Genomic DNA, 26963 nt, shown 5'->3' on the forward strand with positions numbered 1-26963 from the left:
CCGTTCTTGTGGCGAATAACGGCTCGACTGATTGCATGTTACACTGATCGCACGTCGAGGAATTTATGGATGGACTGAAGTTCTTCTGATATGAAGACTGTAACGTTTATATGGGCTTCCGATAATGATGGCAACGGTTGGCGTGTGTGATAAAATAGCGAACCTCCCTTGTATGATCCCGAATGTTAATGACGTCGTATAGCTGGCCTGAAAAATTCAGATCGATTATCTTGCTGCGTTCCTCAACTTTCATGGCTCCCTAAGGGACTCCAAGCTCAAGCCTGGAGAACATAAACACAGACTCACTTGCATGCGTCCGAGTCTCCGCTAGAGCATACATGTCACAACATACATCACGCAAGAATACGACATACACGGAACCTGTGACGTCTAAAGTAGAAAGTCTCACAATTCGATCAAGAGCGCTTCCTTCCGCTCCGCCTCCACCGGCGCACCGTACGCATCGTACACCTGTGGGGCCGCCGTGGGCACAATGGGGAAGTTGGGCAGCGGCGGAGGCGCCGAGAGCTGCTGAAGTTGCTGTAATTGCTGTGGTGCGTGCGACATGGTGTTGTGTCGCGCCAGGTACTGATTTGCCGGCGGCGCTTGCGATGAAGTGGCATGCGAGGCCACCGTGTTCGACCTGAAGAGCGGAGCTTGAGGGGGCGGTGGTTGTGAGGGAATGACGGCGGGAGCAGGCTGTTGCGGCTGGGGGATGGAGATCGGCACAGACTGAGGCGGGACGGGCGGTGAGTACGGGACGGCGCTCGGAGAGGCTGGTGTAGGGACACCGTATTGCGGTATTGACACAGGCACTGGAGCGGCACTAGGTTGTCCAACCAGCTCGTGGGGCGGCAGGACGTGTAATTGCTGAGGAGATGCCAGAGGGGGTCGGGATTGATACGGCTGTCCAGGGTATGTCTCTGCCTGAGGCGATGTCACCGGCGCGCTGATTGTGGCCACCATCTGCTGTTCCGGCGCGGCAGGAGCGAAATACGATGGATCGGATCGGTAAGGACCTGTCTGCATCTGGGGGGACATCTGCGGCTGGCTGGGTGCTTCTGCCACCCATTGGCTGTATCCGCCTTCCGCTGTCATATATTGCGGTGCATACCCAGAGTTCGGCTGCTGGTAGCTGACGGATGGAGCGGTAGACGCGGCTCGCCATGCTGGCCGCGAGACCTGTTCCGTCAACAAGTTATCGTAGAGTTTGACAGCCTGGGACAGCTTCTCGTGCATCTCCTTCAAGAGTTCTGCGACGAACTAACTGAATACTGGAATCATATATTTGGAGAAAGATGCACGCACGTTCTTTCCGATCAGTATCGTTCAGGCTCATAGCCAGCTTCGGTCTCAATGCATTCGCCTTATCATACAGCTCCGTCACTGCAGGGTATCGTGTCAGATCTGTAATTCCCTGTGTCTGCATTTGTTCCACCGTCTGATTGAATGTCAAGATAGCATCGGTCTCCAAAGGCTCAAGGTCAAAGTTGGGGATACTAGGCGCCCTCGGCTTCGGTGTAGCAACTGAAGGCGGGTAGGATTGTGGGTAACCATAACTCGGCGCATAGGATACTGATGACTCTGCCGATGGGGTCTCAATTCCAATCGGAGCACTGGGCCTTGGCATGTTCGCTTCGCGTAAGCTGGCCTCGATGGCAGCCTTGAGATCTGGATCATCCTCTTCTTCGTGCTGTGAAGCGGAGGATGCTGCGTAGGGATGCGTTTTGCGATCAACCAATGGGGGCTCGGAGATCTGCCATGGTGATGGAGAGGGTACGTAGCCCGGCTTGCGACCACCTGCAGCTCCGACTTCTTCGAGAGACAGTTGTATTGCGCGTTGCAGCTCTGCATCTGCAAAGTCGCGAGCAGATCGGTGACGTGCGCTGGACACGCTCTGCGAAGAACGGTGAGGTCTGCGTGGGCAGCGTGAGTGCTCTTCAGCTACATATACCAGGGGGAGACGCACTTGATCGCCTTCTTGTTCAGCTTTGTGTAGCAGCTATCACACACCCGAACCTCCTGCGTAATTCCAAAGTGCGGCAAAGGGAGCGTCTTTGACGAACACTGTTGATCGAAGACTTGGCCACAGTTCCGGCAATGATGCTTGCGATTCGTGAATGTGAATGGTGTCCGACACCGCAAACACACATCCGAGTCTATCCATTCAGGTGCAGTTTGGGTGTCCACCATTGCAGAGCTTGTAGCAGCAGGATCGCGAGGAGGGAATGTGAAGCCTGGCGGTGATCGCAGTCAGCGCTGACGCCGTGCAGCATAGCAACGAATCATCACGCACCTTCACGCTGCAGCATTTTGTAGACCTCACCAACATACCCGAGACTAGGCTTCCCCTCGAACGTCAAAGCCCAGTTCTGAAGGAACCTCAGGATCTTGTTCTTGACATCGAAATTCAGTCCTGGCATTCTCAGCAGAGAAACCAGATTATCCATGAACTCCCTCGACGCAATCTCAACCAAGAATGCATCGCCGCCGTTCTTTATGCAGGTGTCGGTCAACTAGGGTGATATGAGCAACGGCATGACTCGCGAACTGAGGCGTCACACGTACACCGAGAGCGAGCAGCTGTACGTTGGGATTCTTGTGGTTCAACCGCCTTTTGAGGGCGCGCATGGCATCCTTTGGCTGGACGGACTTTGACCGAATCTGATCGCTAATCTCGAGGTTGAGCGCGATGTCCTCGGAGCCAGAAGGCAGCAGCTCTGAGGTCGCCTTGTCTATGTGATACATCAGCGAGATGCATACAAGCATGACGGTAGATACACACCGACTGCATCGTCGACCTGCGTCGTGCCCCAGATGAGAGAACTCAGATACGAGGTCATGGCAAGTAATGAGGAGGAAGCGACTGGGGTGGATGCACTAAGCGTGGCGTCACGGCGTGCGCGGCGCGCAGTGGGAGTGTGACTAAGATCGTGACCGACGTGTTGATTTCGGGCTCAGGCGTGACAAAGGTGCGGCCCCGAGCTGGTCGTGGGTTGTACAGCAACCACCGCCATTGCCGTCGACGCTCTGCTCCGCCTTCGTCCGCCGACTCTCTCTGCTCGTCTAGATATCCCCTCTTGCTGACAGAGCCGCTGCCTGCCGTTATCTAAAGCTTCTAGGCGACATTGACTGGCTTTGAATCAGTTTACTCAGCTTGCGTGGCTCGCGCGAAAATCGCTGAAGACCCTCCTGAACGCCTCAGGACACGTCAAAAACACCTTAGGTGTCAACATAGAACTCGCGAGGTCATAAAATACTGCACTTTGTTTCCATTCCTCTCCTTTCACAGCCCCATCTGCACCCCTTTGTATTGTCTCCTTGCTGGTCTTTTTTGCAGCCATGCTTGGTCATCAATTCGCGTATTCCACGGCCCCTGTCCGCAAGGTGAAGGAGGTGCAATTTGGCATCCTCTCTCCCGAGGAGATCGTGAGTTTGTGTCTTCGTGCTGAAGGATGATCAGATTGACCCCTTATTTAGAAAGCGTACTCTGTGGCTAAGATTGAATTCCCTGAAGTCATGGATGAAACGACGCATAAGCTGAAGACAGGTGGCCTGATGGATCCTTGCATGGGTACAATAGACAGGAACTTCAAGTGCTTGACTTGTGGCGAGGGAATGTCTGAGTGCCCGGGCCATTTTGGCCACATCGAGCTGGCAAGACCTGTCTTTCATCCAGGTACGTCGCTAACTTTGCCTCAATCCAATGACGTTCGACTGGGGGGTCTAAACGTTTTGCAGGGTTCATTGTGAAAGTAAAGAAGATTCTGGAGTGTATCTGTGTCAATTGTGGAAAGTTGAAGGCCAGTACCGTGAGTCGCGTCTCCTTTCCTCTACTCGTTTCGCACCCCACCACCCAAATTTTCTGGGGGCTCTCTCCAACCCTATGGAGAACCCCAAGCCCGCTCTGCGTCAGTTCTCGACAATCGAGGCGTTCTTCCACCCAGGTGCGGTCCGCGCGCGTTTTCGGTCGCTTGATCGCCGCGAGGACCATTGCAGCGCTTGGTGTTGGTTGGACACGCGGCAGCGTGGTGAAATGGGGGGCTGAGCGAGGAGTGCGAAAATGTATCAGACGTGGACTCGTCGAGCCCCGTGCTGAGATGGATGGCCAAACAGCCCTCTCTGTAACGCAGATCGAGTGGCTTGTTCTCTGGCCTGCACTTGATACTCGATATTGTAGCCCCCTTTCATGTGTTGTGGTAGTCGGAAGATGTTGCACGACGTGGTCGTGCTGTCTGTGCGTAGACATTCCTGCTGACGTCCTAACCTTCATATCTCCACGAACCTGAAAATATCGCGCAAATCTTGTTATCCATGAACTTCGCGTTGTAAGTCGGACTCGACCTTTGCAGACAAAATCAGGCACGCTCGCGACCCGAAAGTTCGCATGCAAGTCGTCTGGAATTATTGCAAGGGAAAGATGGTGTGCGAAACCGACGAGCCAAGGGAGGAAACCGACGGTCTCGAGCCTGAAGAGCCCAAGAAAGGCCATGGAGGTTGCGGTGCTGTCCAGCCGCTTATCAGAAAAGAGGGCTTGAAGCTCTTCGCTCAATACAAACGATCAAAGGACGAAGACGAGGTCTGCTGATCTAGATTTGATTATCACGTTTCGTGACTTACGGCCGCTGTAGGAAGCCAAGTCGCAGCCTGATAAGCGTCTTTTCCCACCGCATGAGGTGTATACTGCGTTGAAGAAGATTTCCGACTCAGACTTGCACATCCTCGGCCTCTCCGATGAATATGCGCGTCCAGAATGGATGATCTTGACGGTCTTGCCTGTGCCCCCTCCTCCTGTTCGGCCCAGTATTGCGGTTGATGGTGGTGCCATGAGGAGTGAAGATGACCTGACGTACAAATTGGGCGACATCATCAAGGCTTCCGCGAACGTCCGTAGGTGCGAGCAGGAGGGTGCGCCTGCGCATGTTATCACGGAGTTCGAACAATTGCTCCAGGTGCGCATGTACGGGATGGGGCATATCTGTTTACTTAGCTGATCAACATGGTCTTCAGTTCCACGTCGCGACATACATGGACAATGATATCGCGGGCATTCCGCAAGCACTGCAGAAGTCTGGTCGTCCGGTCAAGGCTATTCGAGCTCGTCTAAAGGGTAAAGAGGGTCGTCTTCGGGGCAACCTGATGGGCAAGCGTGTCGACTTCTCTGCGCGTACGGTCATCACTGGCGATCCCAATTTGGAACTGGACGAAGTCGGTGTGCCAAAGAGCATCGCGATGAACCTCACGTATCCAGAGCGAGGTATGTAGACTCGCATGCTTTCATCGTGGTTGACATCGTCCCCTCATGTGCCTCTTTGCCTAGTGACTCCTTACAACATTGCGTACTTGCAGGAACTAGTGCGGAATGGACCCACTGCCTATCCTGGAGCTCGTTACGTTGTCCGAGACACTGGCGAACGGATAGACCTCAGGTATAACAAGCGTGCGGATGCATTCCTGCAGTACGGGTGGATCGTCGAGCGGCATCTGAAGGATGGAGAGTGAGTATCCTGCAACTCACTTCTGCTCTTGCACTGTTGCTTACGCTTATGAAATAGCTTCGTGCTATTCAACCGACAGCCTAGTCTGCACAAAATGAGTATGATGAGCCATCGTGTGAAGCTCATGCCGTACTCTAGTAAGTTTGCATATCTATCCCCACTTTCTTGCATGTGTCTTACGTGGTCTCCTTCTAGCCTTCCGGCTGAACCTCTCCGTGTAAGTTGAATCGAGGAAGGACGAGTCAAATGTTGTGTGCTGACGACCTTTCGCAAAGGACTCCCCCGTACAACGCCGACTTCGATGGTGACGAGATGAACATGCAGTAAGTATGACAAGGCTACCGTCCTATCGCCTTGATTGATAGACGTTGTTGCAAGCGTACCGCAGAGCGAGGAGACGCGTGCGGAGTTGAGCCAGATTGCATGGGTACCCAGACAGGTTAGCCGTGGTTGATTCTATGCACGTACAGTATTCAATGTCCGCCCTTTGCCCAGATCATCTCTCCGCAGGCGAACAAGCCAGTCATGGGAATCGTGCAGGACACGCTATGCGGTGTTCGAAAGTTCACTCTCCGTGACACCTTCCTGGACTGGACACAAGTGCAAAACATCCTCTTGTGGGTTCCCGACTGGGATGGCTCGGTCCCTATACCCGCCATCATTAAGCCGAAGCCGCTCTGGACTGGAAAGCAGATCCTTAGCATGTGCATTCCCCGTGGTATCAATATCTTCAGGTCACCCGACCCGAAGTCATCAAATCCGGTATTTGATGATGGCATGAACATCGAGAACGGCGAGATCATCTTCGGCGTCGTGGAGAAGAAGACCGTGGGTGCATCGCAAGGTGGCCTCGTCCACGTGTGCTTCCGTGAGAAGGGCCCCGAGGCGACCAGGACGTTGTTCACAGGTCTCCAGCAGGTGGTCAACTACTGGTTGTTCCATAATGGCTTCAGCATCGGCATTGGGGATACGATCGCTGATCGAAAGACCATGGAGCACATCCAGGAGCAGATTCAGATCCGGAAGCAGAATGTCGCGCAGGCCATCGATGACGCGGCGCACGATCGCTTGAAGCCTGCTCCTGGGATGACCATCCGAGAGTCCTTCGAGAGCCGGGTCGAGCGAGAGCTCAACTTGGCACGTGATCAGAACGGTCAATATGCGCAGAAGAATTTGAAGGAGGACAACAATGTGAAGCAGATGGTGGTTGCGGGCTCCAAGGGTTCTTTCATCAACATCTCGCAGATGTCTGTCTGTGTCGGCCAGCAGATCGTGGAGGGACGGAGGATACCTTTTGGTTTCCGGCATCGAACGCTTCCTCACTTCACCAAGGACGATTTTAGCCCCGAGGCACGAGGTTTCGTAGAGAACTCTTACCTCCGCGGGTTGACCCCACAGGAGTTCTTCTTCCACGCAATGGCTGGAAGAGAAGGTTTGATCGATACAGCCGTCAAGACTGCCGAAACTGGTTATATTCAGCGTCGGCTAGTCAAGGCGCTGGAGGATGTTATGGTGTGTTACGACGGGACGGTTCGAAACTCACTGGGCGACCTTATCCAGTTCGTTTATGGCGAAGACGGCATGGATGGCGCTTTCATCGAACGACAGAACATCGAGACTTTCGCTCTAAACAATCGGGAGTTCGAGCACAACTATCGAGTTGACGTTACGGATCCATCGGGCGGTTTCCTCCCTGGTGTTTTGCAGGCTGGGCTTGATGATAGCTCGCTGGAGCTTCAGGCGAAGCTGGATGAGGAGTTCACGCAACTGGTGGAGGATCGCCGCAATCTGCGAGAATTCATATTCCGTCGACAGGATCCCAATGTTCCTCACTACCTGCCCGTGAACTTGCAGCGCATCGTGCAGAACGCTATTCAGATCTTCCATATCGACCGCCGGAAACCTAGCGACCTCGAACCTTCCTACATCATTGATTCCGTGCGAGAACTCGTCAATCGTTTGGTGGTAGTGAGAGGCAACTCAAATATCAGTCGAGAAGCTCAAGAGAATGCCACGCTTATGTTTCGCATGCATCTCCGCGCCACATTCGCAGCTCGTAGAGTTTTGGAGAAATTCCACCTCAATCGCGAAGCGTTTGAGTGGGTGCTTGGCGAGATTGAGGCCAAGTTCAATCAATCGCTCGCTCATCCTGGCGAAATGTGTGGAACGTTGGCAGCCCAGTCGATAGGAGAGCCGGCGACGCAGATGACGTTGAATACTTTCCACTATGCTGGTGTCTCCAGTAAAAACGTGACGCTTGGTGTCCCTCGTTTGAAGGAGATCATCAACGTGGCAAACAACATCAAGACACCGTCCCTTTCCGTATATCTCAAGCCGGAGCTTGCGAAGGACAAGGATCTTGCCCACAGTGTTCAACAGGAGCTGGCTTACACATCTCTACGTACAGTCACGGCGGCTGTGGAGATATGGTACGATCCTGACCCGAGCTCTACCATCATCGAGGAGGATGCAGTCTTCGTCGAATCGTTCTTCGCCATCCCTGATGAGGAGGTCGAGCAGAAATTACACCTCCAGTCTCCTTGGTTACTCCGACTGGAATTGGATCGTGCAAAGATGATTGACCGGAAAATGACGATGTCCTATGTTGCTGGACGCATTGCCGAAAGTTTCAAGACCGACTTGTTCGTCATCTGGAGTGAAGACAATTCCGAGAAGCTCATCATTCGCTGTCGTGTGCTCGGTGGTGCGGACAAGGATGAAGACGGCATGGACACCGTTGAGGAGGATATCTTCCTGCGGCAATTGGAGAACACGATGCTGAACTCCATCAGCCTGCGCGGAGTTCCTGGAATACAACGTGTCTTCTTGCTCGAACACGACAAGGTCTTCATCACGGAGGAGGGAAGCATCAAGGCGCAACAGGAGAAGGAGTGGGTGCTGGAAACTGATGGTGTCAACTTGAAGACGGTGATGTGCATTGATGGAGTCGATTTCACAAGGACATACTCGAACAGCTGCGTGGAGGTCTTTAATGTCCTCGGTATTGAAGCAGCACGCGCAGCAATCATGAAGGAGTTGCGCGGTGTCATCGAATTCGACGGTTCATATGTCAACTACCGACACCTTGCGCTGCTTTGCGATCTGATGACACATCGTGGAACGCTCATGGCCATCACACGCCACGGTATAAATCGAGCTGACACTGGTGCCCTCATGAGGAGTTCCTTCGAGGAGACTGTCGAGATTCTCATGGAGGCTGCTGCAGTGGGCGAGAGGGACGACTGCCATGGTATCGCGGAAAATGTCATCTTCGGTCAGATGGCACCAATGGGAACCGGAGCGTTCGACGTCGCTCTTGATATTGATATGCTCAAGGATGTCATCGTTGATCATCGCCTCCCGGTCCAGAGCATGATGGCCGCTCAAGTCGAGGGAGGCATGACTCCGGGTCAAGTCGCAATGACCCCATACGACAGCAATTCTCCGATGTGGTCGCAGGATATGTCGTTCAAGGGCGAGACTGCCGCATTCTCCCCTCTTGCCGTTAATGGTGGCGAGGATGCGGCGAGCTTCTCCTACCTTGCATATGGTCCAAGTCCGATGGGTGCTGGAAGTATGTCGCCCGCGGCTCCGGGTTACAGTCCCAGCTCTCCCAACGTTTACTCCCCGACATCTCCCTACGTGCCTCCGTCGCCGTACGGTGGGGCAACGTCACCTTTCGGCACTTCTCCATACGCGACGTCGCCGTTCTACGATCGTGGGCGCGGGCCGACTTCGCCAACGTACTCGCCCACGTCTCCGGCACTGAACCTCACGTCACCAGGATACTCGCCCACTAGTCCCCGGTATTCTCCTACGTCGCCATCATTCTCCCCCACGTCGCCTCGTTATAGCCCGCAGTCCCCATCATTCAGTCCGACATCCCCGCGGTACTCCCCTACGAGCCCATCGTTCAGCCCTGCTTCGCCGCGGTGTAAGTTTTCGTCTTTTTCGTGAAGCAATTTATGACTAATGCGTTGCTTTTACTCCAGATTCACCAAGTACGTCTCATATTAATTGCTGCATAGATGTGATTAACTTAGTCTTCCACTACCTTTCCCAATTCAGCTTGTAAGTGTCCTGATTTATCTAGCCGTTCGACCATGTCTGACGATTACACAGCCCCTGCGCAAATGTCCCCGTCGTCTCCGAAATATTCCCCGACTTCTCCTGCCTCGCCGACTTCTCCTAAATATTGTAAGTTGTACATACGGCGCATTGCTGTACATCTATACTGATTTTCTTTTCCTAGCCCCAACGTCACCAGCTTATTCCCCAGCTTGTAAGTGTCCCAGTCTACAAGAAACAAAATATGTGTTGACCGCTGTTTCTTATTCATGCAGCGCCCGCGTACTGTAAGTCATACACCTCGCTGACGTTGCTCGTCGTAAGCTGACCAATCCTCTTGCAGCACCTGCGTCCCCGGCGTACAGTCCGACCTCGCCGCAGTGGTCACCATCCAGCCCTGCGCAGCAGCAGAATGGTACCAGCAAGCACAGCCATTCCTACACCACTTCCCCGTCGTGGGATTAAACGCTGTTGTCGGTCATTGCAGCAGTCGTTCTTTATCTCACTTGGAACGCTGTAGTTACTCTTGATTCTGCTATCATTCACGACACTTATATCAGCTCTCTCCCGCAAGCCTGTAGAATAGTAGCGCATCGTATGTCTTCTTTAGTCGTGCTCTATGTCGACTACTGCCCGCGCAGTTTGTGTAATATCCCCTGCGTGATAACATACCATCCTCGCCTGCATGAAGATGCTCAGAACGCTCATCGGTCGGCATACATGTGTTTCGTGCAAAGTCTACCTTGTATCCCATACGGTCAAGTAGGAAGCTAAGTACGCATTGTATGAGGATAAAGGAAGAAGTACCAGTCGATCAAGATGATTACGAGAAAGCATGTGCTTAACGCACAGTTAGTTATGATGATGGGCACACCGCCATAAAGGTCCATGTGAGTGCTAAGGAATGAGATGGCAATAAGTACGACACAGCGTACATGTACGTAGGGATCGGAACGACGATGTGTCATAGTATTACACATGAGGGATTGATGGGGTATACTATAACTTGAGGTGAGATCGAGAACCGCGAATATCTGATCCAAGAACTGCGTGGACCGTTGGCATGTGCGAATAGGGTGGTGCAAGTGACGACGACTTGGGGCGACAAGGGGGGCGTCTCGACGGCAATGAGATGTAAGCGACATGGCACATTGAACGGAAGAAGCATTGACGTTTTACGTTTTCGTAAGGAGGATGAAAGGAAGAATGGACCGTGGTCCGCATGGATGTCTGACCTAAACAAAGAATTGGGTGCTAGAACGCTCGTTAGCTCCGCCATGGTCAAATAACAAGACGTTCACTCACTGGACCCGACTAGCAGCATGGACTTCCATTTCTTCCATCTTATACGAATTGAGCTCTTCCTTGATCCGCTGTGCCAGCGCAGGCGTCAGCCGACTCCAAGTCGCAGGCTCGCTTCGTCTGTCATAAACAGTTGAAGGGAACGTATCATATACGGAAAGATTCGACGCGAACGCCAATCGCTTCGTGGGTGCCGTCGCTGATCGTTGGGACAATGTCGGCGGGTTCGGCGACGAGAACGATGTGGAAAGTGCGGGTGCCGAAGAGTTGGGGTGACTGAAAAGGGTCTTCTCATGCACCGCCGAGTGCACGCTGCTGGCGTCCGAGTCCTTCGGCGACTCTAGCGTGAGGCCATTACCTTCGAACGAGAGCGGCGGAATAAAGCCCGGTGACGAGTGTCCGTTGACCGAACCATGCGGACTGGTGTGTCTGTGCAGGCCGTCGATGTGATCCGGGTCAGGCGAAGGGATGCGCGCCAGGGGCCCGAGCTCTGCAGGGTGCGAGGGTGCCGAGTCGTACGAATTTGAGCGCACACGCGTGAACCCAGAGTTCGGCTGAAGATATGCGTCCTGCTCATAGCCCGTCCCGTCTGCGCGCACTGAAATAAATACGATGAGCTCCGGACCACGCACAGCTGAAAGACTCACTTTTCAGGATGCCCTTTGCTGGCCGGCGCGCCTTCTCGATACTCCGCCGCACGTTCACTGCCCACGGCTCCATGTCGTCAGCGCCATCGAGATTCGTGTTATCCAGATCCTGTCGGATCGTCATGTCCTCATCCTCTTGTGCCTCACCCCAGTCCTCGTCATCCTCCCAGCCCTCCGTGTTGTTGCTGTTATTATTGTAGCCCACGCCGTGCCCGCCATCGCTTGCGCTATCCGAGTCTTCCTCGACGACGAGACGCATGCCCTCCTCGTTAACCTTTTTGCCAAAGCCGAGCTTGTTTGGAGCAACCTCGCCATGTCGAGAGGTGGTGGTACTCTTCTCCCACGTGGGCGGCACGGCGCGCTCTTGCTCTTGCGCAGCAGCGGCGGCAGCCAGAGCGCGAGCTTCCTGCTCTGCCTTGGCCTTGGCGGCCGCCTCTGCGTTGCTCTTGAGCGTATGTTGTCGCGCCAGTTGGGCAGCAGGACTGAGTCCAGCGAGGTCGACATTTCCGCTCCAGTCCGCGCGATCAAGCTCAACAGTTGCATGCGACACACTCGCCTCCGCAACAGAAGCTTTTTCACCTTTCTTTTTCTTACCCTTCTTGCCGCTGCTGCTGTCCTCCTCCTCCTTGTCCTTCTTGTCCTTAAATAGTGACGTGATACCTGCGAGTGAATTCCGGCGCGTGAGCTTGCCGATCGAGCCAAGCTTGCGAATGACCATGGACGCAGAAGACATGGTCGATGAAAGAGAGATGTTGTCCGTCGAACGGTTTAGCCGCGAGTTGAACAGCGAGCGAGACTTCTTCTTCTGCACGGTGGCCGTCGACTCCGCATCATCGGCTGCATTGGAGCTGCTGCCTGCGACGGCGGAGCGCGAGCCCTTGTGGTCCTCCTCTTCATTTTCCTCAAGCAAGGTCGCGTTCGCGCCAAGTGAGAGCGCGCGCCGAAGGCGACCTTTGAGCCCGCCGCTACGCACGCCAGGTGCGTTGGGGATCGGCTCGAGCATGGCAGCGAGGTCGCTGTCATCGCGCGACATACGCTTCTCAGCGGCTGTGAAGGTGCCCTGCGAGAGCGGGGATGGCTTGCGGAGGTTCGCCACTGCCGCTGCTGCCGGGGATGCACTGGCAGCACCGCCAGATGGTCGCGAGGATGGCGCAGAGGCGTTGGACGATGAGTTCGACGCTGTGCGAGTGTGCATGCGCGGAGAGGGCGCGTTCGAACCCTGCGAGGTCACCGAAGTAGTGCTGCCACCGCGACCGTGGCCGTTGCTGCTGTTGCTGCTGCTTCCGGGAGGAGGCTTGGGATGACTATGGTTGTGACTATGACTCGAAACCCCGCTGCTGCTGCCACCGGCAGGAGAGCCCTGCGTGCTGTTAGTGCGTGGACGCTGTGAGCCGGATTGATGACTCGAGCCCGAATTGACAGAGGACGAGGAACCTGCGGCATCGGAGCGGGCGTACGGGGGATGGAAGTCTATCTGCTGGGGGCCGGCGCGCCAGTCGCCGGCCTGCGAGGAGCCGTCGTGCGAGCTCCCACCTGAGCGAGGGGGACGGCGATACGGGTGGAAGCCTTGGTACTGACCCTGCTGCTGGTCGAGATAGCCCTGGGGCAGCTGCGCGGGATGCGAAGGCGGGGTGCCGCTGGGGAAGGGGCTGAAGCCCGGCATCTGATTGAGCGCAAAATAGTCGGCGGAGGGCGGGTTGGACCCGCGAGACCGCTGAGAGCCGACAGAAGAAGGCGACTGGCCCATGTGCGGAGGGACGTGGGACATCTGATGGGCCTGCTGCTGGGCGTTGTACATCATCTGCTGATAAGCCCACTGGGCAAACTGGGCGTTGGCAGGATCGTAGTAGGCGTTCTGGGGGTGCATCTGCTGTTGGGCGTGGATGGAGTAGGCCTGCTGATTTTGGTAAAAGGCAGGGTAGAACTGCTGGGGCGGCGGGGACGACCAGCCGGCTTGCTGCTGCTGCACCGGGTACGGGTAAGGCTGCTGCTGGGCCATGTTGGGGCCGGGGTCATTGGGCGGGGATGATCGCTGGCGGGGGACGGCGGGGTTGGGAGCAGATGCGGGGGCGGTTGTGGTGGTGGTCGTCGCTGATGGCGCAGAAGGGGCGGCGTCCATGGTGTGATCTCTAGGAGGATGCCAGTCCTGCGGCGCGAGAACGGCCATGGACTGCAGCTGGGGCCAGAGAACGGGATGCCTGTCTATGATGGGGGAAGATCAGAGCGGGTCGTCGGGATCGTCGGCGTCGTCAGCGAACACGGAAGCAAAATGGAGATCAGTGAGCGAAGCAGCGTCTGGAGAGCGAGCGGGCGCACGCACGGGACGGGGGCAGGCGGTTTTATTAACGAGGGAAATAAGGAGGGCGGTGATGAGGAGGCGAGCGACGAGCTCTCGGCTGCTGAAGACGACGACGGCGACCGCAAACGGGCGAGCAGATAAACCAGAGTCTCCCAGGCGCCCGGCCAATCCGACTGCGTAGCAAATACGCCTAAACACCTCCCGACTTTTCCTCGCCTGTTCGTCGCCGTTCTGCGCGATGGCGAGCTCGATGTCGTCGTCGTTGCTCTCGCTGCGGGGGCGACGTCGTGGGGGAAGCTAGGCTGCGAGTGCATCGCTGCCGAGAACAGTCTTTTCTCGCGCGGTCACCAGACCGCATGATCCCTCCTCTGCAACCATCTGCGCTATCTATTCGCTCTCTGCTCGTCGTCGACGACGACGACGACCGCTACTTTATATGCGGATGGCCGTCGCTGCGCAGAAAGACGTGCGGGCGGGCGAGGGAGGAATCTCGATTGGTCACACACGGACGCAATTGGAGACCTTGGCCATTCTCGGTGCACTCGCGCTCGCTGCTCGGAACATCTGTTTCATCAACGTGCTCGCGCTCGCCCGGGTCCGCTAGAAGATGCGCACGTTCCCCTTCCATGCGAGCTCGACGCGTGTGCCCTCCTACGCCCCTCCTTTTGTCCCGCCTCTTCCAGCAAGGCGGGCCATTGATCCGAAATCAATGCAGGACAATCGAGATGCGCGCAATTCTATTCAAAACTGGTGCGCTCCCTGGCAACTCGATACGATGCTGTTCGACGATCGCTGATGCTGCGTGTGTACTTTACCACTCCCAAAGGAATGGTTGGCCTTGTGTGCGTACGTATCCCCGCAAAGTCGTCCACAGCATACACGGACCATCAAACCGGGACGAGCTGCGGCTGACATCATTCGCTTGCCATCCTCCCCGTGGAGGTCGCCCCTTCGTGAGTTCCTGAGCGCCGTTCTCATCTCGGGTGGCTGATATTGACCCACATTGCAGGTCACATACTGGCAGGCTAGCAATTGTTTTCACGTTCGCTAGATGTGTGTATACCATGTTCGTACTAGTCAATATGTTATTAGGGCGTAGTTCCTATCTCAACGTCTCTCACGTAATTGTCACACCGGCCTCCCAGTCCCCTTCCCTCCCATTCTACTTCCACCATGTCCTCCGATTGGAAGACGCTCTGCGTCACGCGCAAAGCCGCGCAGGATGCGACCATTCCTCCCGAGTGGCGCATCGCGCTCCCGCCCTCGTCCACGCGCAACGTCCTCAGCGTGCCCGCTGCGTGCGGCCTGCTCTCTGCGCGCGAACTTGAGATCACCGACGCCGCAACCGACATCGAGCGCCTCCTCCTGCGCCTTCGCACTGGCGAGTGGTCCGCCGTCGAGGTCACCACCGCGTTCTACAAACGCGCGATCGTCGCGCACCAGCTTGTGCGCGTTTTCTGGCTGGACCTCATGACCGATAATAAGACGTGTATGCTATAGACGAACTGCCTCACAGAAATATTCGTCGACCGCGCACTCGCGCGCGCAAGGGAGGTCGATGAATACTTCAAGGCGACGGGCAAGCCAATAGGACCCCTACACGGCCTCCCGATCAGCCTCAAGGACCAATTCCCTATCAAGGGCCTCGAGACCATCATGGGTGCGCCGTGCGACGCATCTCTCTGTCCGCCAATCTCTCATGACGCGCTCTCGCAGGATACGCAGGGTGGATCGGGCGCGTCGCAGAGAAGGACTGTGTCCTCGTCGAGATCCTCTACGACCTCGGCGCGGTGCCCTTTGTGCGCACGAACGTCCCTCAAACGCTCTTGGTACGTGCCTGCTCAATAAAAGCAACATGCACGCACGCTGATGGGGAGGGTTGCGCAGTGGGGCGAGACGTACAACCATGTTTTCGGGCGCACGACGAACCCATACAACCGTTACATGACGCCCGGCGGGTCCTCTGGCGGCGAGGGCGCGCTCCTCGCGCTGCGCGGCAGCCCACTCGGCGTCGGCACCGACATCGGCGGGTGCGCGCTTCCCAATACCCAAACTAAAGCCCCATTCACGCTCACCCTCTCTCAGCTCAGTCCGCATCCCAAGCGCCTTCTGCGGCCTGTACAGCCTACGCCCGTCCTACGAGCGCCTGCCCTACTGCAACGCGCTGAACGCCGCCGACGGCCAGGAGAGCATCTCCTCCGTCCTCGGGCCCATGGCCTCCTCGCTCCCCGCGCTGCGCGTCTTCACCAAGGCGGTGATCGACGCGCAGCCCTGGCGCCGTGACCCGCTCGCGGTGCGGAAGGAGTGGAGTTGGAAGGAGGAGGCGCTCGGCGAACATGGTGGTGTTGGGGGACGGCTGTGCGTCGCCGTGATGTGGGATAATGGTGTGGTGAAGCCGCATCCGCCGCTCTTTAGGGCGATGCGGATGGTCAAGGATGCACTGGAGGCGGCCGGGCACACGGGTGAGTGGCAAATGGCGCATCGTCGGGTCGTACGCTGAGGTATATGCAGTGATTGACTGGGAGGTGCACCGGCACCTCGAGATATACGAAAATACGGTACGTCCCAGACAGCACGCAACTACACTTCCCTATTCATTCTCGTCGATGTGCTCACGACTCTGATGGCTCCAGGAGCGCATATTCGCAGCAGACGACGCACACGACTACCTGACCGAGTGCGCGCGCTCGGGCGAGCCGCTCATACAAACGATGAGCCCAGACACAGACGCGCACGAATACGCGCTCGACGAGCCCTTCGCACGCACGGTCGTCGGCGAGCGGCGGCACCTCTCCGCCTACGAGGTGCGTGTCTGTCTTCCCCATCACAACACCCGTCATACACACCGTGTACCCGCTCGTCCGGGCTCGAGTCTCGAACATAGTACGAATAAGGAAAACTGAATGGCGATTCGCTCGCCGCTCCGCAGCTCTGGCAACTGCATAGGGAGAAGCGCGCGTTGAGGAAGAGCCATCTGGACCATTGGGAGGCGACCGTGGCCCGCACGGATACCGGGCGCCCGGTCGACGCGATCATCAGCCCCGTCGCGCCGTACGCGGCGTGTCCTCACGGCTGCAACTCGTACGTTCCAGCGGCCTGCTCATCCTGATGCGCTGATAACGCTGACCGTTCGCGCACAGCGACGCATTCTACACCACCCTCTGCAACACGCTCGACCTGACCACGGCGGTATTCCCTGTCACCTACGTCGACGCAGCACTGGACGCGGTCCAGCCCGCGCACGCGTTCCGGAACCAGGAGGACGAGGCGGTCTACAAGATGTGTGCGTGCCCGCGTTCCCCGTTCCTTGTTCCTTGTGCTGCCTGCTCCTGATCTGCCTACGGCTGTGCGTTGATCCGGCGCGTCCATGCTGATCATTCTGCGTGCAGACGATCCGCAACTGTTCCATGGCCTGCCCGTCGCCCTGCAGCTCATTGGGCGGACGCTCGAGGAGGAAGGCGTGCTCGCGATGACCGAGGTCGTCGATCGCGCGCTGAAGGCGTATAAGGCGAAGGAGGATATGAAGTAGACGGGAATGTACATCCGGACGTGTATGATAAGTATAGCATTACATCAGACCGAATGAAATACCCTAGCAAAGCCGTAAGAAAAAGTCAGTCGGCAAAGATACGATACAGCATACTCCAAAATAGAACGATCTAGAGGGCGGGATGACGGTACGGTCGCATGAGCAGCGCGGCCTACACGAACCGCGCCAAGAGATCGTCGACGCGGGCCCTCTTCCAGCGCTGCTCAGTCACCCGCAGAATGTCCGGGAACCACGCGCGCACCTCCTCCTCGCGGTCCAACAACATCTGCGCGACCGCCCTGCCGCTCATCCACGCGTGCACCATGCCCTCGCCCGAGTACCCCGCCGCGAGCCACTCCCCCGGCGCGGCCAGACCAGCCTGTGCGCGCTCCTTCGCGTTCGGCGGTGGCTCCGCGCGCCCAGAGACCTTCGCGGGAAGTCGGCCGACCCACGGTAGCGCGTCCGTCGAGATCCCTAGCACGCCGCTCCATGTCGCCTTCGTACGCCCCGTGCCCCAGCGCGCGTCCTGCTCCCCCGACGGGACGACCTCGCTGCCCCAGTTTTCCAAACCAAAGTAGAGCGGAAGCGCGCCTGCGAGGTGCGCCGCGACGGGGAAGTTGACCACTGCATCGTCCGTGATCGCGATGTCCGGCAGGCCGCCATCGCACGACTGCGCCCAGCCGCCACCGAACATGAGCTCGTGCTCGCCTGTGGGCAGCTGCGTGAGGTAATCATAGCCCGTGCCGCCGCGGTAGAAGACGAAGGAGCGCCCGCCAGTGAGCGTCGAGCCGTGCAGGAGCGTACCGGGTCGCTGGGCGGACATTCCCCCACGAGCGGGGATGATCTTTGCGCGCATGGGCTCGAGGAGGTGTGAGCACCAGCCATTTGTTGCGTGTACGACGTGCGGGGCGGTGAGCGTGCCACGAGGTGTGGTCACGGTGTAGTACGGAGTGGTATTTCTCGGCGCAGCGATCGCTGTACATGGTGTATGCACCACAAGCTGGAAGCTGGCCGGTTGTCAATGGACTACGGTGCTGCTGTAAGCGTCATCTTCATGGCTCACCTGTCTGGATACCGCTTGACGAGTTTGGCCAGCAGGGACGTGACGAACCTGTACGGATGGATCGCACCGCCTGCGCCATAGATGCAGCCAACCGTCTCATCGGATAGACGGAATCTCTGTCGAGAGGTTTTAGCAATCAGATATTTGACGAGACTAGACGGCCAGGCAGTCGTCTACGATAGCGCAGCGGGGACGACTGCCTGGTTGTGTGGTTCGCAGCACACTGAAACAAGGTACAACACATACCTCGATGGCTTCGGTCTTATCACAAAAGCCAAAGCTGCCAGCCTCCTCAGGCATGTCGGTCTTCCACTTTGCCAGATTTTCCTTCGCCTTGGCGTAGGTGTCTGGGCAGGTGAACACGTCGAGATGCTCAGTGTCGCGGAATTGTGATTCTTTCAGGATGTCCTCATCGTCCGCGATTCGTTTCATTTCTTTCAAGTGTGCAAGTCTGAACCTAATCGTCTGCTTGGCTGCATCTTCGCCAAACTTCTCCTTCAGCTGGCTGTAGTCGTGATACAGCGGCGGATTGATGTGACCGCCATTCCTGATAATGTGATCTAATGAGATTTTACATGTGACTGATATTGTTCCGCTGACGCACCGACCGGTAGCACCTGAACACACATCCCTTGCCTCGAGCATCAGCACCTTCACACCGCTATTCCTCTCCAGCAGGCTGTACGCAACCGACGCGCCAGTAATGCCAGATCCAATAATGACAACATCAGCATGCTCCGGCAGCCCGCCATCGCCCGAAGGAATCGTAGTTGGAGGGACTGTCCAAAACGGCAAGGTTGGGTTGGAAACCGGGATGCCGGGGGGCGCTTGAATCCGCTTGTCGAGTTCATCATATGTCTTGCGGAGGGAGAGTATCGCTGCGATGAAAAGTCGGGTCTTGGAGGCAATGTTGCCCATGATGAGCAGGTAGGATGTGGGGAGCAAGTGCTGAGAGTGCTCAGGGGGTGGAAGCGGCCGCGAGAAGCTTGAAGCAGGTCTCACAGCGTGGTCGTTGTAGTTGCGGAAGGACTTGTCTCCCAGAATTTGAGCTTATGCTACACAACGCGGATGCTTTGGACGACATTCTGCCACAATGATCAAAGCCACAGGATCGATCTAATCTTTACCTGGCACAGGCAATTGATGGCGGCTCCTTACGAAACTTCATTTGAAAGACAACGCACGTTGAATTCAAGCCAAGCATTACAGCACGGATACCAAAGCGGCGGGCGTTCCGTACAGCGAGCCCATCTAAGATCAATAATGAACCACAGCTCGATCCGTCAGCTCTTCAGGCCCGTAGAATCATCCCAGGTAATGTACGACACGGAGCGCGACCGGATTCAAACATCTTCAAACATCTGCTGCATCGAGTCCCCGTTCTCTGCTCGCTTTGCCTACACACGTTTCGTTTTGAATGCACATGAGGAAGAGGAAACTCCACAGTCTTCCTGAACGGCGCCGGTGTTCAACTTATCGTTCGGCGTGATGGACGTGACGCCGATTTCGTATGGCTCGTTGGACATTGGCTCGGCAACTGAGCGGGAGCAGATGCAGCCTGCGGCTGTGGGGGCGCTTGAGAGGCAGAATTGGCTGGTGTTGTTACTTAACTTGTATACGCAGGATGACTTTGTTCAGCCTTTCGTGCTGCGGCTCGGACATGCCTACCGAAAGGTATGGCATTGCGAGAAACCGTGGCTTTGCCCAGTATAAATCGAGGTTTCCCGAGTATTTAGGAGGATAAATGTCTTCGGAAGCTGTAAGATCGCGCTGATGTGAGCTTGCAGGGTGACCGACAGCTTCTGTCTGCTCACCTGCGAGGCCGCCTTGATCGAACCAGCTGGCGCTGGACTGTCGCCAGAGACGTCGCCTGACTGTTCGTTTCAATTCGCAAGTAACCTGTTGATCGCTTTCTATCAATCAGCGAAGCACTTTTGTTGTAATCTTTGTTCTTTTGTACGGATTCTTGTCTACATCCTCGCCATCAGATTGGGAGGTGTCGCCCGCTTCTTACTCGAACTTTTGTCAACAGTGGCCTCGTCGCCGGTCTTCGAAGTACGCGTTATGTGTTTTCCGAAGGCTGTTTTTTTTGGGGCGCGACTTTAGATATCTTTTCCTCAGAAGGCTGGTGTCATTATGCATCGTGACGCTTTCCACACATAATAGCGACATACGGTGCCAACCATCGTGCGGGGGAGAGCATGCAGCAGCGACGAGACAGGCGGTGTCGACGTGGCTTGCGTATGAGCCCACGTTCAAGTTCGACTGTGCTTTTCTACGCAAGGCTTCTGATCTTCGATCGATCCGAACGCGAGCAACGCGATCGACTGTTTCAGCCAGCCACAGACGCGTCACGCAGGCACACTGCATCTTCATATATCTTGCCCTAGTTCCTGTGCCAATGTTACAGCTGGGAGCCCGAATACCAGTATTGCATCGACATGAGTTCGCGATCGCATTAGCAGGCGGTCTCAGAACCGGAGCCCGCGTATTACAGGGTGTCATGCAGCACTTGAGTGATATCCCTCTGGAAGCGAGCGATATAGTCCGCCAATTCTGCATCAGGCAGCGTCGAATGGTCTAGAGCTTGCGTCAATTGAGTCCGGAGCTACATAGCAGCAAGAAGATTCGTGGAGATGATCAGCAAGAGAAGCATCACAGCAGCAGCAGTTCAGAGAGATGATGAGCAGTACCCTGAGCAGCGCCTTGCGCCGGATGGCAACCATGTTCGTGTGGCTCTCTCGCTGTTCACGCTCTTCCATATCGGTCAGATGTTCTGAGACTCGCTTGGCCTCGACGAGCACGTCCTCAGGCAGGTCGGCCAGGCGGGCGAGTTCCAAGCCTGTCCTCAAGCACGATCCGGTCAGCACGACATCTGCCCTAAGGGAGTTCAGGCAGACCGTAGTGGTTCATATCATCGGGGGCTCCATCGACGATCCTAGCAAGGTGAGTCGGATGTTCAATCAGCGCAAGGCGGTATGCCGGCTTACTTGTACTGAAAAGTCATCCCGAAGTTGGACGCAGATCGCCGCGTTTTCTGTAGGCGATCCATATCGCTATATGATAAGCATATGCTCATGTAGACGTGACACGTACCTGGACGGCGAGATGCAAGCTACATCGGAGGAAGAGGTCAGCCATCAGCGTAGAACGGTCAATTACTCACTTGACAACGGAGGGTTGGCGCGATAGCGTGATCGCCAGCTCATGGAAATGTCTGTTATGCCTGTATTCATACAGAATCTTCAAAAACTGCCGAATTCCCTTACGTTGCAAAGAATACATAGGCCTGCACACGACGTGTCAGCGCAAAGTAATGTTGAGTCACATTGCATTGCTCACCTTGATTCTGATGAGTTCCTCTGCTATAGCGTGTGCAATACCGGCTCCTTCTATAGGAGACGTCCCACGCCCAACCTCGTCGATTAGCACGAGGGAGTCGGCGGTGGCAATTCCTAGCGACCACCAGTTAACGTTAGCAGAGACAAGCTGCGTCAGCCTTGCTTACCTAGAATCATGGCGCACGATGCCATCTCATTGGCGAAGGTGCTCAAATTCTTCTCGACGTCGTCATCATTACTTAGACGGGTGAGAAGAGCATCATGTAGCCTGGGCAGTAGGGCATGAGGGTACTCAGCTGACATTCACATAGATGTCACCACCCTCACCTAAAGCTGCCATATTCTGCTGGGACGAAACATCCACACATTGCCATGATGGTGAGAAGGCCGACTTGCCGAAGATACGTGCTCTTGCCTAGAGTAACATTTATTGGTGCAGTTCCTATGCGCATGTTGCCAACAGACTGTACCTGACATGCTGATAACATCCGTATACATCAGTGTACATCAGTTAGAGGACGATCTTGCACACAGACTTTGGACCTTGTATAATCTGGAATGACGATGCCTCGCAGCAGTAGACGTCATTGGGCACGAGCGTCCCAGCAGCTGTGACTCCTTCCAGCACCGGATGACGGCCAGCTTTGATGGCCAAAGTCCCTGTGAACTCAGGACGCACTATAATAGATTAATATATGTGCCATTCGTGAAGAAACAAAAATGTATACCATAGTTACGCACTGCGATGAGCCATAAGCTACCAGCGGATGGCATTGCAAAGCTGCAACTCACGGATGGAGGCATGAGCGAAGGACCACAGCATGTCCACAATTGCAATCGCCTCGGAAGCCTTATAGAGGGCGCCGATGTCAAGTATGATCTCGGCAGTCAGTTCTTGTATGATCCTAGTATGAAATTAGATATCAGCGGTTCATCTATTTGGTACGCAAAAACTCCACCTTTCGCTCAAAATCAACGTCTCGTCTAGGGCATCTTTCATTCGAGCGTTTCTCTTTTTCTGCAAAGGTGACGTAGCATTATGTCTTATGTCGGACTCTTATAGGCCGCTCACCAACTCCAAACTGGAAAACAGCCAACGCCCTTTGTGTTGCACCACGCTCAGGAACCCCCGCGGCAGCTCTCCTTCGAGGTCGGCTTTCTTCAGCGCAAAGACAAACCCTGAGTCCTGGTAGACGAGCGTGAACGGGAGGTTGTGCTGCTCAGAGAGCTCGCGGTTCAGCGTGAAGATGTCTCCAACGTTTTCCTTGTATGTCTCCCGGGCGACGTCGAGCAGGCGATTGTAGTTTGCCTGCAAGTGCATATATCAAAATACAACGATGGAGAATCATCGTGGACGTACTTTGACAGCATATACACGAGAATTGACGGCTTCTAGCCCTCCCTGTTCAATTCTGTCAAACCAAATTAACAGTGGTCTGCAAGCTACTTACCTTTGCTGAAATGGCTTGGTCATTGAGACTGCTGGCGATGAGCTCCGCAATCTTGGCGAGCCTCGTGTCAGAGATCATCTATGAAATAAGTCAATAACATCACCAACATGGGATGAGTTGTGACTTACATCCACTATTACTCTAAGCAACTGGGACCGGCTCCCCTCCATAGCTTTCGCGAGAAGCGGAATGTTCTTCACAACATTACGGAGATTCAACATCTGCGTCACTCGCGCAGCCGCTGGCTTTGCGGTACTCATCACTCGCGCTTCGGATGCAACCAACTTTGACTCTTTAAGAGATGGGCATGAAAACCAAGATACGCATACATACTGAGGAAATTAACTTGTCAAGGTCAAGCTTGTTAAGCATCTTGAGCGCATTCTTTACTTCATTGAAACGATCCTCATTTTGAACAAGTTCTGCGGCTACCATCAGAATTCGGTCTGGCCCCAAAGATTGGTCCGCACCTTCAACGACATCCAGTCGCGCTTCAAGAGAGGACTGGACTAGCGGGGAATAAGTGGAGCAATGCGAGGCAAGTCCCAGATGCGCCTACCGGATATAGGTGATAAGACGTTTACGCGCAATAGTCGCGCACCCATAGCGGTGAAGGTATGGTTGAGCATACTGCGTACGAGAAGAGAATTAGTGATGCATATAGTGAGTCGGAGGGCGCATATACCCGAACAGCGAGTGAGAAGACCTCTTGTGCGAAATGTTACCGATGAGTTCGAGATTACGCGCCGTCTCTGGATCTATCATCATTGTTCCTTCCACTTGGACGTATCGGATCATAAGTGAAGTAGCCGCAAATCGTATGTTCAACTTTGCTTCGGCATGTTTGAACAGTGCACTTGCTGCTGATAGTGCATAATACCTGCTCACAAGGCTTGAATTACAGTATCTGCAGTTGAAATGCGCATATACCCACTTGGTGGAGACTGCCACCAGCGTAGCTGCTCTCTCCTCGTCATCAACAGTAAGCTGATCCACAAAATCGAGACCTACAGAACCGTCGTTAAAGAGAGTTGACATGTAGAAATGTTCATATGTACCTGCGCTCTCGTTCCAATACTTGCGAAGAACTGGTTCGACCGGGACATCAAACTCTTCCATGAGGCATTGGACCAGGACAGAGGTAGTCGAGGGTTTCTTTCCACCAGAGGCGAGAGAAATGTCTGAAACAGACAAGAAAGTGTCCGGCACGAGTATGAGAGAAGGAGAACGCAAGTGAAGCTGGTGCAAAGTCTTGATGTATGTTGGACTATCCGCTAGCTACAATATGGATTCAGCATCGGCGGACTACATCAGCAGAACCGACGCAGAAGACGACACACTTGTATCAGAAGCACTCTTCCTGTGTCCTTGTCTAGCGCAGCGAGACCCACCTCCCGCGCGACACCGCGTCCCTCAAGCACGGCGACAACATAGCTTGGGTCGTGCTTCGAAGAGGCTGCGGTCTGAGGACGCGCAGTAGTGGGACGAGACTGCGCAGTCCAGCCGCGCGACATACTCGTCACCGGACGGGAAGAAGAGGGGTGTGCTGAGAAGGTAGTGTAGGGGGCAGACATGTTCAAAACGTCGTGGTACAGAAGAGAGCACAAGCTTTGAGGTGGAAGGCTTTGTAGGTCTGTCCACGTGCACCGACGCGCTTGTGGCTGAAGCCGATCGCGTTTGATGGCGTGAAGTGAGCATAACTTAAGGGGACACGCATGAGTCGTTGACACACAGGCCTGATGGCCAGAAATGTTATTGAAGTCGTTCGCTCGGAACACACCTACACGCATTCTCAGCACCGTATATACACCTGCAAGTTTGGACTTAGGCTGATAACGAGTCGGCGAACCTTACAACTGTTGGAGAAGACCTCGGGTACCGCTTGCACAGTCGAGTAACTGCATCATCAGTCTGTACTATTAAATATCGAGTACACCGTCCTCCTGATGACCAACGTAACAGCCCAGAGCATCGCTCCATACATACTCGTGCGCCAACACCTTGGTCAATATGTGATATGCCTCGATGTCCGCAAACGGCACGTTGGTCCTTGGGTCGCGATATCGTGCTGGCCTGCCGGTAATCGAACAGGTCTGGGTTGGTCGAGCTTACGAGATGTTCAATTAATTCTGGAGCACGTAGCGAGAGAATGGGATACATACTGTATGGCCGGCCTTTGGAGACGTACACTCGGAGTTCATCCCAGTTAACGTTCTCACCAAACATGGCCTTCATCGTACTGAGCCACGACGGACGAGAGCTCTTTTCGGACTGATTAGCTTCATGAACGACATAGTTCTTCATCACTGTCTCTATGCGTTCTTGCTTCTCTGGCTCTTGTGGCAGCGGAGGTAGATATGGCTGGTAAGTATAGGCGGACTGTGGATGAGAGGACATCGGAGAGCCCGCATAGTAATGCATCGCAGACGAGGCAGATGGATGGAAATATGGCGGAGTAGCAGCAGCAGATCCAGGGGCAAGGCCGGACGGATGGAAGTATGATGGAGCACCAGAAGTAGCAGCAGATGACGAGGCAGACGGGTGGAAGGAAGGTGGAGCAGCAGAAGCACTACTCGAGGATGAGCCAGATGGATGAACATATGATGAAGGGCCAGCTGTACTGTCGGAAGACACGTTGCTATAATGTGGATATGTCTGTGCATACCCATAAGAAGGACGTGGTGCCAGTGGCCGAAGCGCGGTGCTTGTGGAATGCGCAGGAGGAGGAGGCTCGACTACCACTTTAACCTCCTCTGACTTGCTGATCCACCGCAGCAATGGACCCTGTACTGTCATACGCACCAATCGCGCTTTCTTGCGCTTCTCCTCCTCCATGCTCAGATAGTCTCGGTGCTCGATAGTATTCCCCTCCTCCATGTCCAGCGCACGAGCGATCAGCTCAACCTGAGTTGGTGGCCGTGTCTTGACCTTGGCTTTCTTCGGCAAGGCAGACTGCATGGACGGTAAGCATGCGGTCGGGTTGACGGTTTATCAGAGAATTACCTTCTTCTCCTCTGCATCCTTCATTCTGCTGACGGTCGCAGATGTGCTCAACATGGTATGACTTCGCTGACTATGCCGCTTCGCCTTCTCCACGATCTCACCTGTCTCTGCATCGATGGCAGGCCCCAGCGAGACTCGCCTATTTGCTTTAGGCGTATTCATATGCGTGCTTGCCAAAGGCTCGTTCTGAGGATTGAAAGTGGCCTTCTGCCGCGCATGGGCGGCCGCAGTCACTTTGTCGAGTTTCGTGCGAGCTGCCTGGTTGAAGGTTGGAACAATCGTAGCCTCAGCGTCGACGTACGCACCTTCTGCACAGATCGCTCTTCATGTATGATCATCTTCTCTGCAGCATAGTCTACATCCTCCTGGTTCGCCTCTTCATCCGTACTCTCGAAGTCTGATTCAAACGCATCTTCCTCATCTATCCTTGCCTAGAGGGTCAGACGTGAGCTAGTTCTGCCAGTGCAACATGGCTTACCTTTCTCAATGACAAAATCCACGTCCCCCTCGATGTCCATTCCTACTTCTTCAGCGCGGAACTCTGCTAACGCAGCCTCCATCCTGAGATATGCTCAGTGGATTGGACTCCAAGTAACGCAGCTCAACGTACTCACCGATTGCCAGCGGTACTTCGTTTGGGCCTTCGCATTACAAGAGAGTCCTCCATGTCTGCTAAGATGGTTGATTTAGCGAGAATCGAGTTTGCAAAATCCAGACCAAACCGCGAGGAAAGAGGAGGAGGAAGCAACGCCAGGTTGTTGA

The 26963-nt window shown here is 55.2% G+C and overlaps 8 protein-coding genes across 8 annotated transcripts; 3 read left to right on the top strand and 5 right to left on the bottom strand.

The window, feature by feature from the left end:
* Nucleotides 1-114: 114 nt before the first annotated feature.
* LAESUDRAFT_675568 (ubiquitin binding protein) lies at nucleotides 115-2886 on the bottom strand. The gene is made up of 6 exons (XM_040905597.1): nucleotides 2786-2886; nucleotides 2569-2735; nucleotides 2297-2516; nucleotides 1970-2237; nucleotides 1309-1916; nucleotides 115-1253 (listed from the first exon to the last, which is right to left on the bottom strand). The coding sequence occupies exons 1-6, from the start codon at nucleotides 2841-2843 to the stop codon at nucleotides 406-408; spliced, it is 2169 nt and encodes a 722-aa protein (XP_040766753.1). The 5' UTR covers nucleotides 2844-2886; the 3' UTR covers nucleotides 115-405.
* Nucleotides 2887-3134: 248 nt separating this feature from the next.
* On the top strand, nucleotides 3135-9815 carry LAESUDRAFT_570116 (beta and beta-prime subunits of DNA dependent RNA-polymerase). Its single transcript, XM_040902998.1, has 14 exons — nucleotides 3135-3429; nucleotides 3481-3679; nucleotides 3742-3803; nucleotides 4334-4579; nucleotides 4632-4952; nucleotides 5011-5257; nucleotides 5321-5498; nucleotides 5556-5635; nucleotides 5694-5715; nucleotides 5774-5821; nucleotides 5877-5937; nucleotides 5994-9432; nucleotides 9491-9499; nucleotides 9621-9815. Exons 1-14 carry the CDS (start codon nucleotides 3343-3345, stop codon nucleotides 9734-9736), a joined length of 5115 nt encoding a protein of 1704 aa, XP_040766754.1. The 5' UTR covers nucleotides 3135-3342; the 3' UTR covers nucleotides 9737-9815.
* A 986-nt stretch (nucleotides 9816-10801) lies between these two features.
* On the bottom strand, nucleotides 10802-13682 carry LAESUDRAFT_757192 (uncharacterized protein; the record flags this gene model as incomplete). Its single annotated transcript, XM_040912271.1, has 3 exons — nucleotides 10802-10820; nucleotides 10872-11466; nucleotides 11516-13682. The coding sequence occupies 3 exons, from the start codon at nucleotides 13680-13682 to the stop codon at nucleotides 10802-10804; spliced, it is 2781 nt and encodes a 926-aa protein (XP_040766755.1).
* Nucleotides 13683-13926: 244 nt separating this feature from the next.
* Nucleotides 13927-14885, top strand: LAESUDRAFT_569529 (uncharacterized protein). Its single transcript, XM_040902996.1, has 3 exons — nucleotides 13927-14564; nucleotides 14641-14767; nucleotides 14824-14885. Exons 1-2 carry the CDS (start codon nucleotides 14171-14173, stop codon nucleotides 14724-14726), a joined length of 480 nt encoding a protein of 159 aa, XP_040766756.1. The 5' UTR covers nucleotides 13927-14170; the 3' UTR covers nucleotides 14727-14767; nucleotides 14824-14885.
* Nucleotides 14686-17365, top strand: LAESUDRAFT_570008 (general amidase). Its single transcript, XM_040902997.1, has 12 exons — nucleotides 14686-14767; nucleotides 14824-14880; nucleotides 14960-15260; nucleotides 15315-15474; nucleotides 15531-15643; nucleotides 15702-15844; nucleotides 15900-16276; nucleotides 16326-16372; nucleotides 16448-16618; nucleotides 16744-16895; nucleotides 16955-17097; nucleotides 17204-17365. The coding sequence occupies exons 3-12, from the start codon at nucleotides 14988-14990 to the stop codon at nucleotides 17341-17343; spliced, it is 1719 nt and encodes a 572-aa protein (XP_040766757.1). The 5' UTR covers nucleotides 14686-14767; nucleotides 14824-14880; nucleotides 14960-14987; the 3' UTR covers nucleotides 17344-17365.
* Nucleotides 17366-17515: 150 nt separating this feature from the next.
* Nucleotides 17516-19324, bottom strand: LAESUDRAFT_648165 (FAD dependent oxidoreductase; the record flags this gene model as incomplete). Its single annotated transcript, XM_040904090.1, has 4 exons — nucleotides 17516-18350; nucleotides 18407-18522; nucleotides 18653-18953; nucleotides 19011-19324. 4 exons carry the CDS (start codon nucleotides 19322-19324, stop codon nucleotides 17516-17518), a joined length of 1566 nt encoding a protein of 521 aa, XP_040766758.1.
* A 1465-nt stretch (nucleotides 19325-20789) lies between these two features.
* LAESUDRAFT_742230 (uncharacterized protein) lies at nucleotides 20790-24772 on the bottom strand (the record flags this gene model as incomplete). Its single annotated transcript, XM_040911182.1, has 23 exons — nucleotides 20790-21014; nucleotides 21100-21248; nucleotides 21307-21344; nucleotides 21397-21443; nucleotides 21581-21623; nucleotides 21676-21695; nucleotides 21749-21861; nucleotides 21915-22015; nucleotides 22075-22162; nucleotides 22291-22425; nucleotides 22540-22652; nucleotides 22707-22765; nucleotides 22820-23056; nucleotides 23108-23149; nucleotides 23199-23276; nucleotides 23327-23482; nucleotides 23532-23620; nucleotides 23669-23707; nucleotides 23758-23828; nucleotides 23884-24078; nucleotides 24133-24205; nucleotides 24257-24476; nucleotides 24539-24772. 23 exons carry the CDS (start codon nucleotides 24770-24772, stop codon nucleotides 20898-20900), a joined length of 2457 nt encoding a protein of 818 aa, XP_040766759.1. The 3' UTR covers nucleotides 20790-20897.
* A 345-nt stretch (nucleotides 24773-25117) lies between these two features.
* Nucleotides 25118-26868, bottom strand: LAESUDRAFT_647858 (uncharacterized protein; the record flags this gene model as incomplete). The annotated part of the gene is made up of 7 exons (XM_040904076.1): nucleotides 25118-25305; nucleotides 25361-25528; nucleotides 25709-26150; nucleotides 26202-26459; nucleotides 26507-26622; nucleotides 26671-26762; nucleotides 26816-26868. The coding sequence occupies 7 exons, from the start codon at nucleotides 26866-26868 to the stop codon at nucleotides 25118-25120; spliced, it is 1317 nt and encodes a 438-aa protein (XP_040766760.1).
* Nucleotides 26869-26963: the final 95 nt, after the last annotated feature.

Source organism: Laetiporus sulphureus (genome assembly GCF_001632365.1).
Source record: "Laetiporus sulphureus 93-53 unplaced genomic scaffold LAESUscaffold_9, whole genome shotgun sequence".
Lineage (NCBI taxonomy): Eukaryota > Fungi > Basidiomycota > Agaricomycetes > Polyporales > Laetiporaceae > Laetiporus > Laetiporus sulphureus.

Excerpts from the sequence above, each read along its gene's own strand:
- LAESUDRAFT_675568 (XM_040905597.1), bottom strand. The coding sequence starts at position 2,843 with ATGACCTCGTATCTGAGTTCTCTCATCTGGGGCACGACGCAGGTCGAC. Across the intron at positions 1,917-1,969 it reads CTGAACAAGAAGGCGATCAA|ACCTCACCGTTCTTCGCAGA; the intron begins GTGCGTCTCCCC and ends CTGCCCACGCAG. Across the intron at positions 1,254-1,308 it reads CGATACTGATCGGAAAGAAC|AACTCTTGAAGGAGATGCAC; the intron begins GTGCGTGCATCT and ends AGTTCGTCGCAG.
- LAESUDRAFT_570116 (XM_040902998.1), top strand. The coding sequence starts at position 3,343 with ATGCTTGGTCATCAATTCGCGTATTCCACGGCCCCTGTCCGCAAGGTG. Across the intron at positions 4,953-5,010 it reads AGTTCGAACAATTGCTCCAG|TTCCACGTCGCGACATACAT; the intron begins GTGCGCATGTAC and ends CATGGTCTTCAG. Across the intron at positions 5,636-5,693 it reads GAAGCTCATGCCGTACTCTA|CCTTCCGGCTGAACCTCTCC; the intron begins GTAAGTTTGCAT and ends GTCTCCTTCTAG.
- LAESUDRAFT_569529 (XM_040902996.1), top strand. The coding sequence starts at position 14,171 with ATGATCCCTCCTCTGCAACCATCTGCGCTATCTATTCGCTCTCTGCTC. Across the intron at positions 14,565-14,640 it reads CGCAATTCTATTCAAAACTG|GAATGGTTGGCCTTGTGTGC; the intron begins GTGCGCTCCCTG and ends CCACTCCCAAAG.
- LAESUDRAFT_570008 (XM_040902997.1), top strand. The coding sequence starts at position 14,988 with ATGTCCTCCGATTGGAAGACGCTCTGCGTCACGCGCAAAGCCGCGCAG. Across the intron at positions 15,644-15,701 it reads ACGTCCCTCAAACGCTCTTG|TGGGGCGAGACGTACAACCA; the intron begins GTACGTGCCTGC and ends AGGGTTGCGCAG. Across the intron at positions 15,845-15,899 it reads GTCGGCACCGACATCGGCGG|CTCAGTCCGCATCCCAAGCG; the intron begins GTGCGCGCTTCC and ends ACCCTCTCTCAG.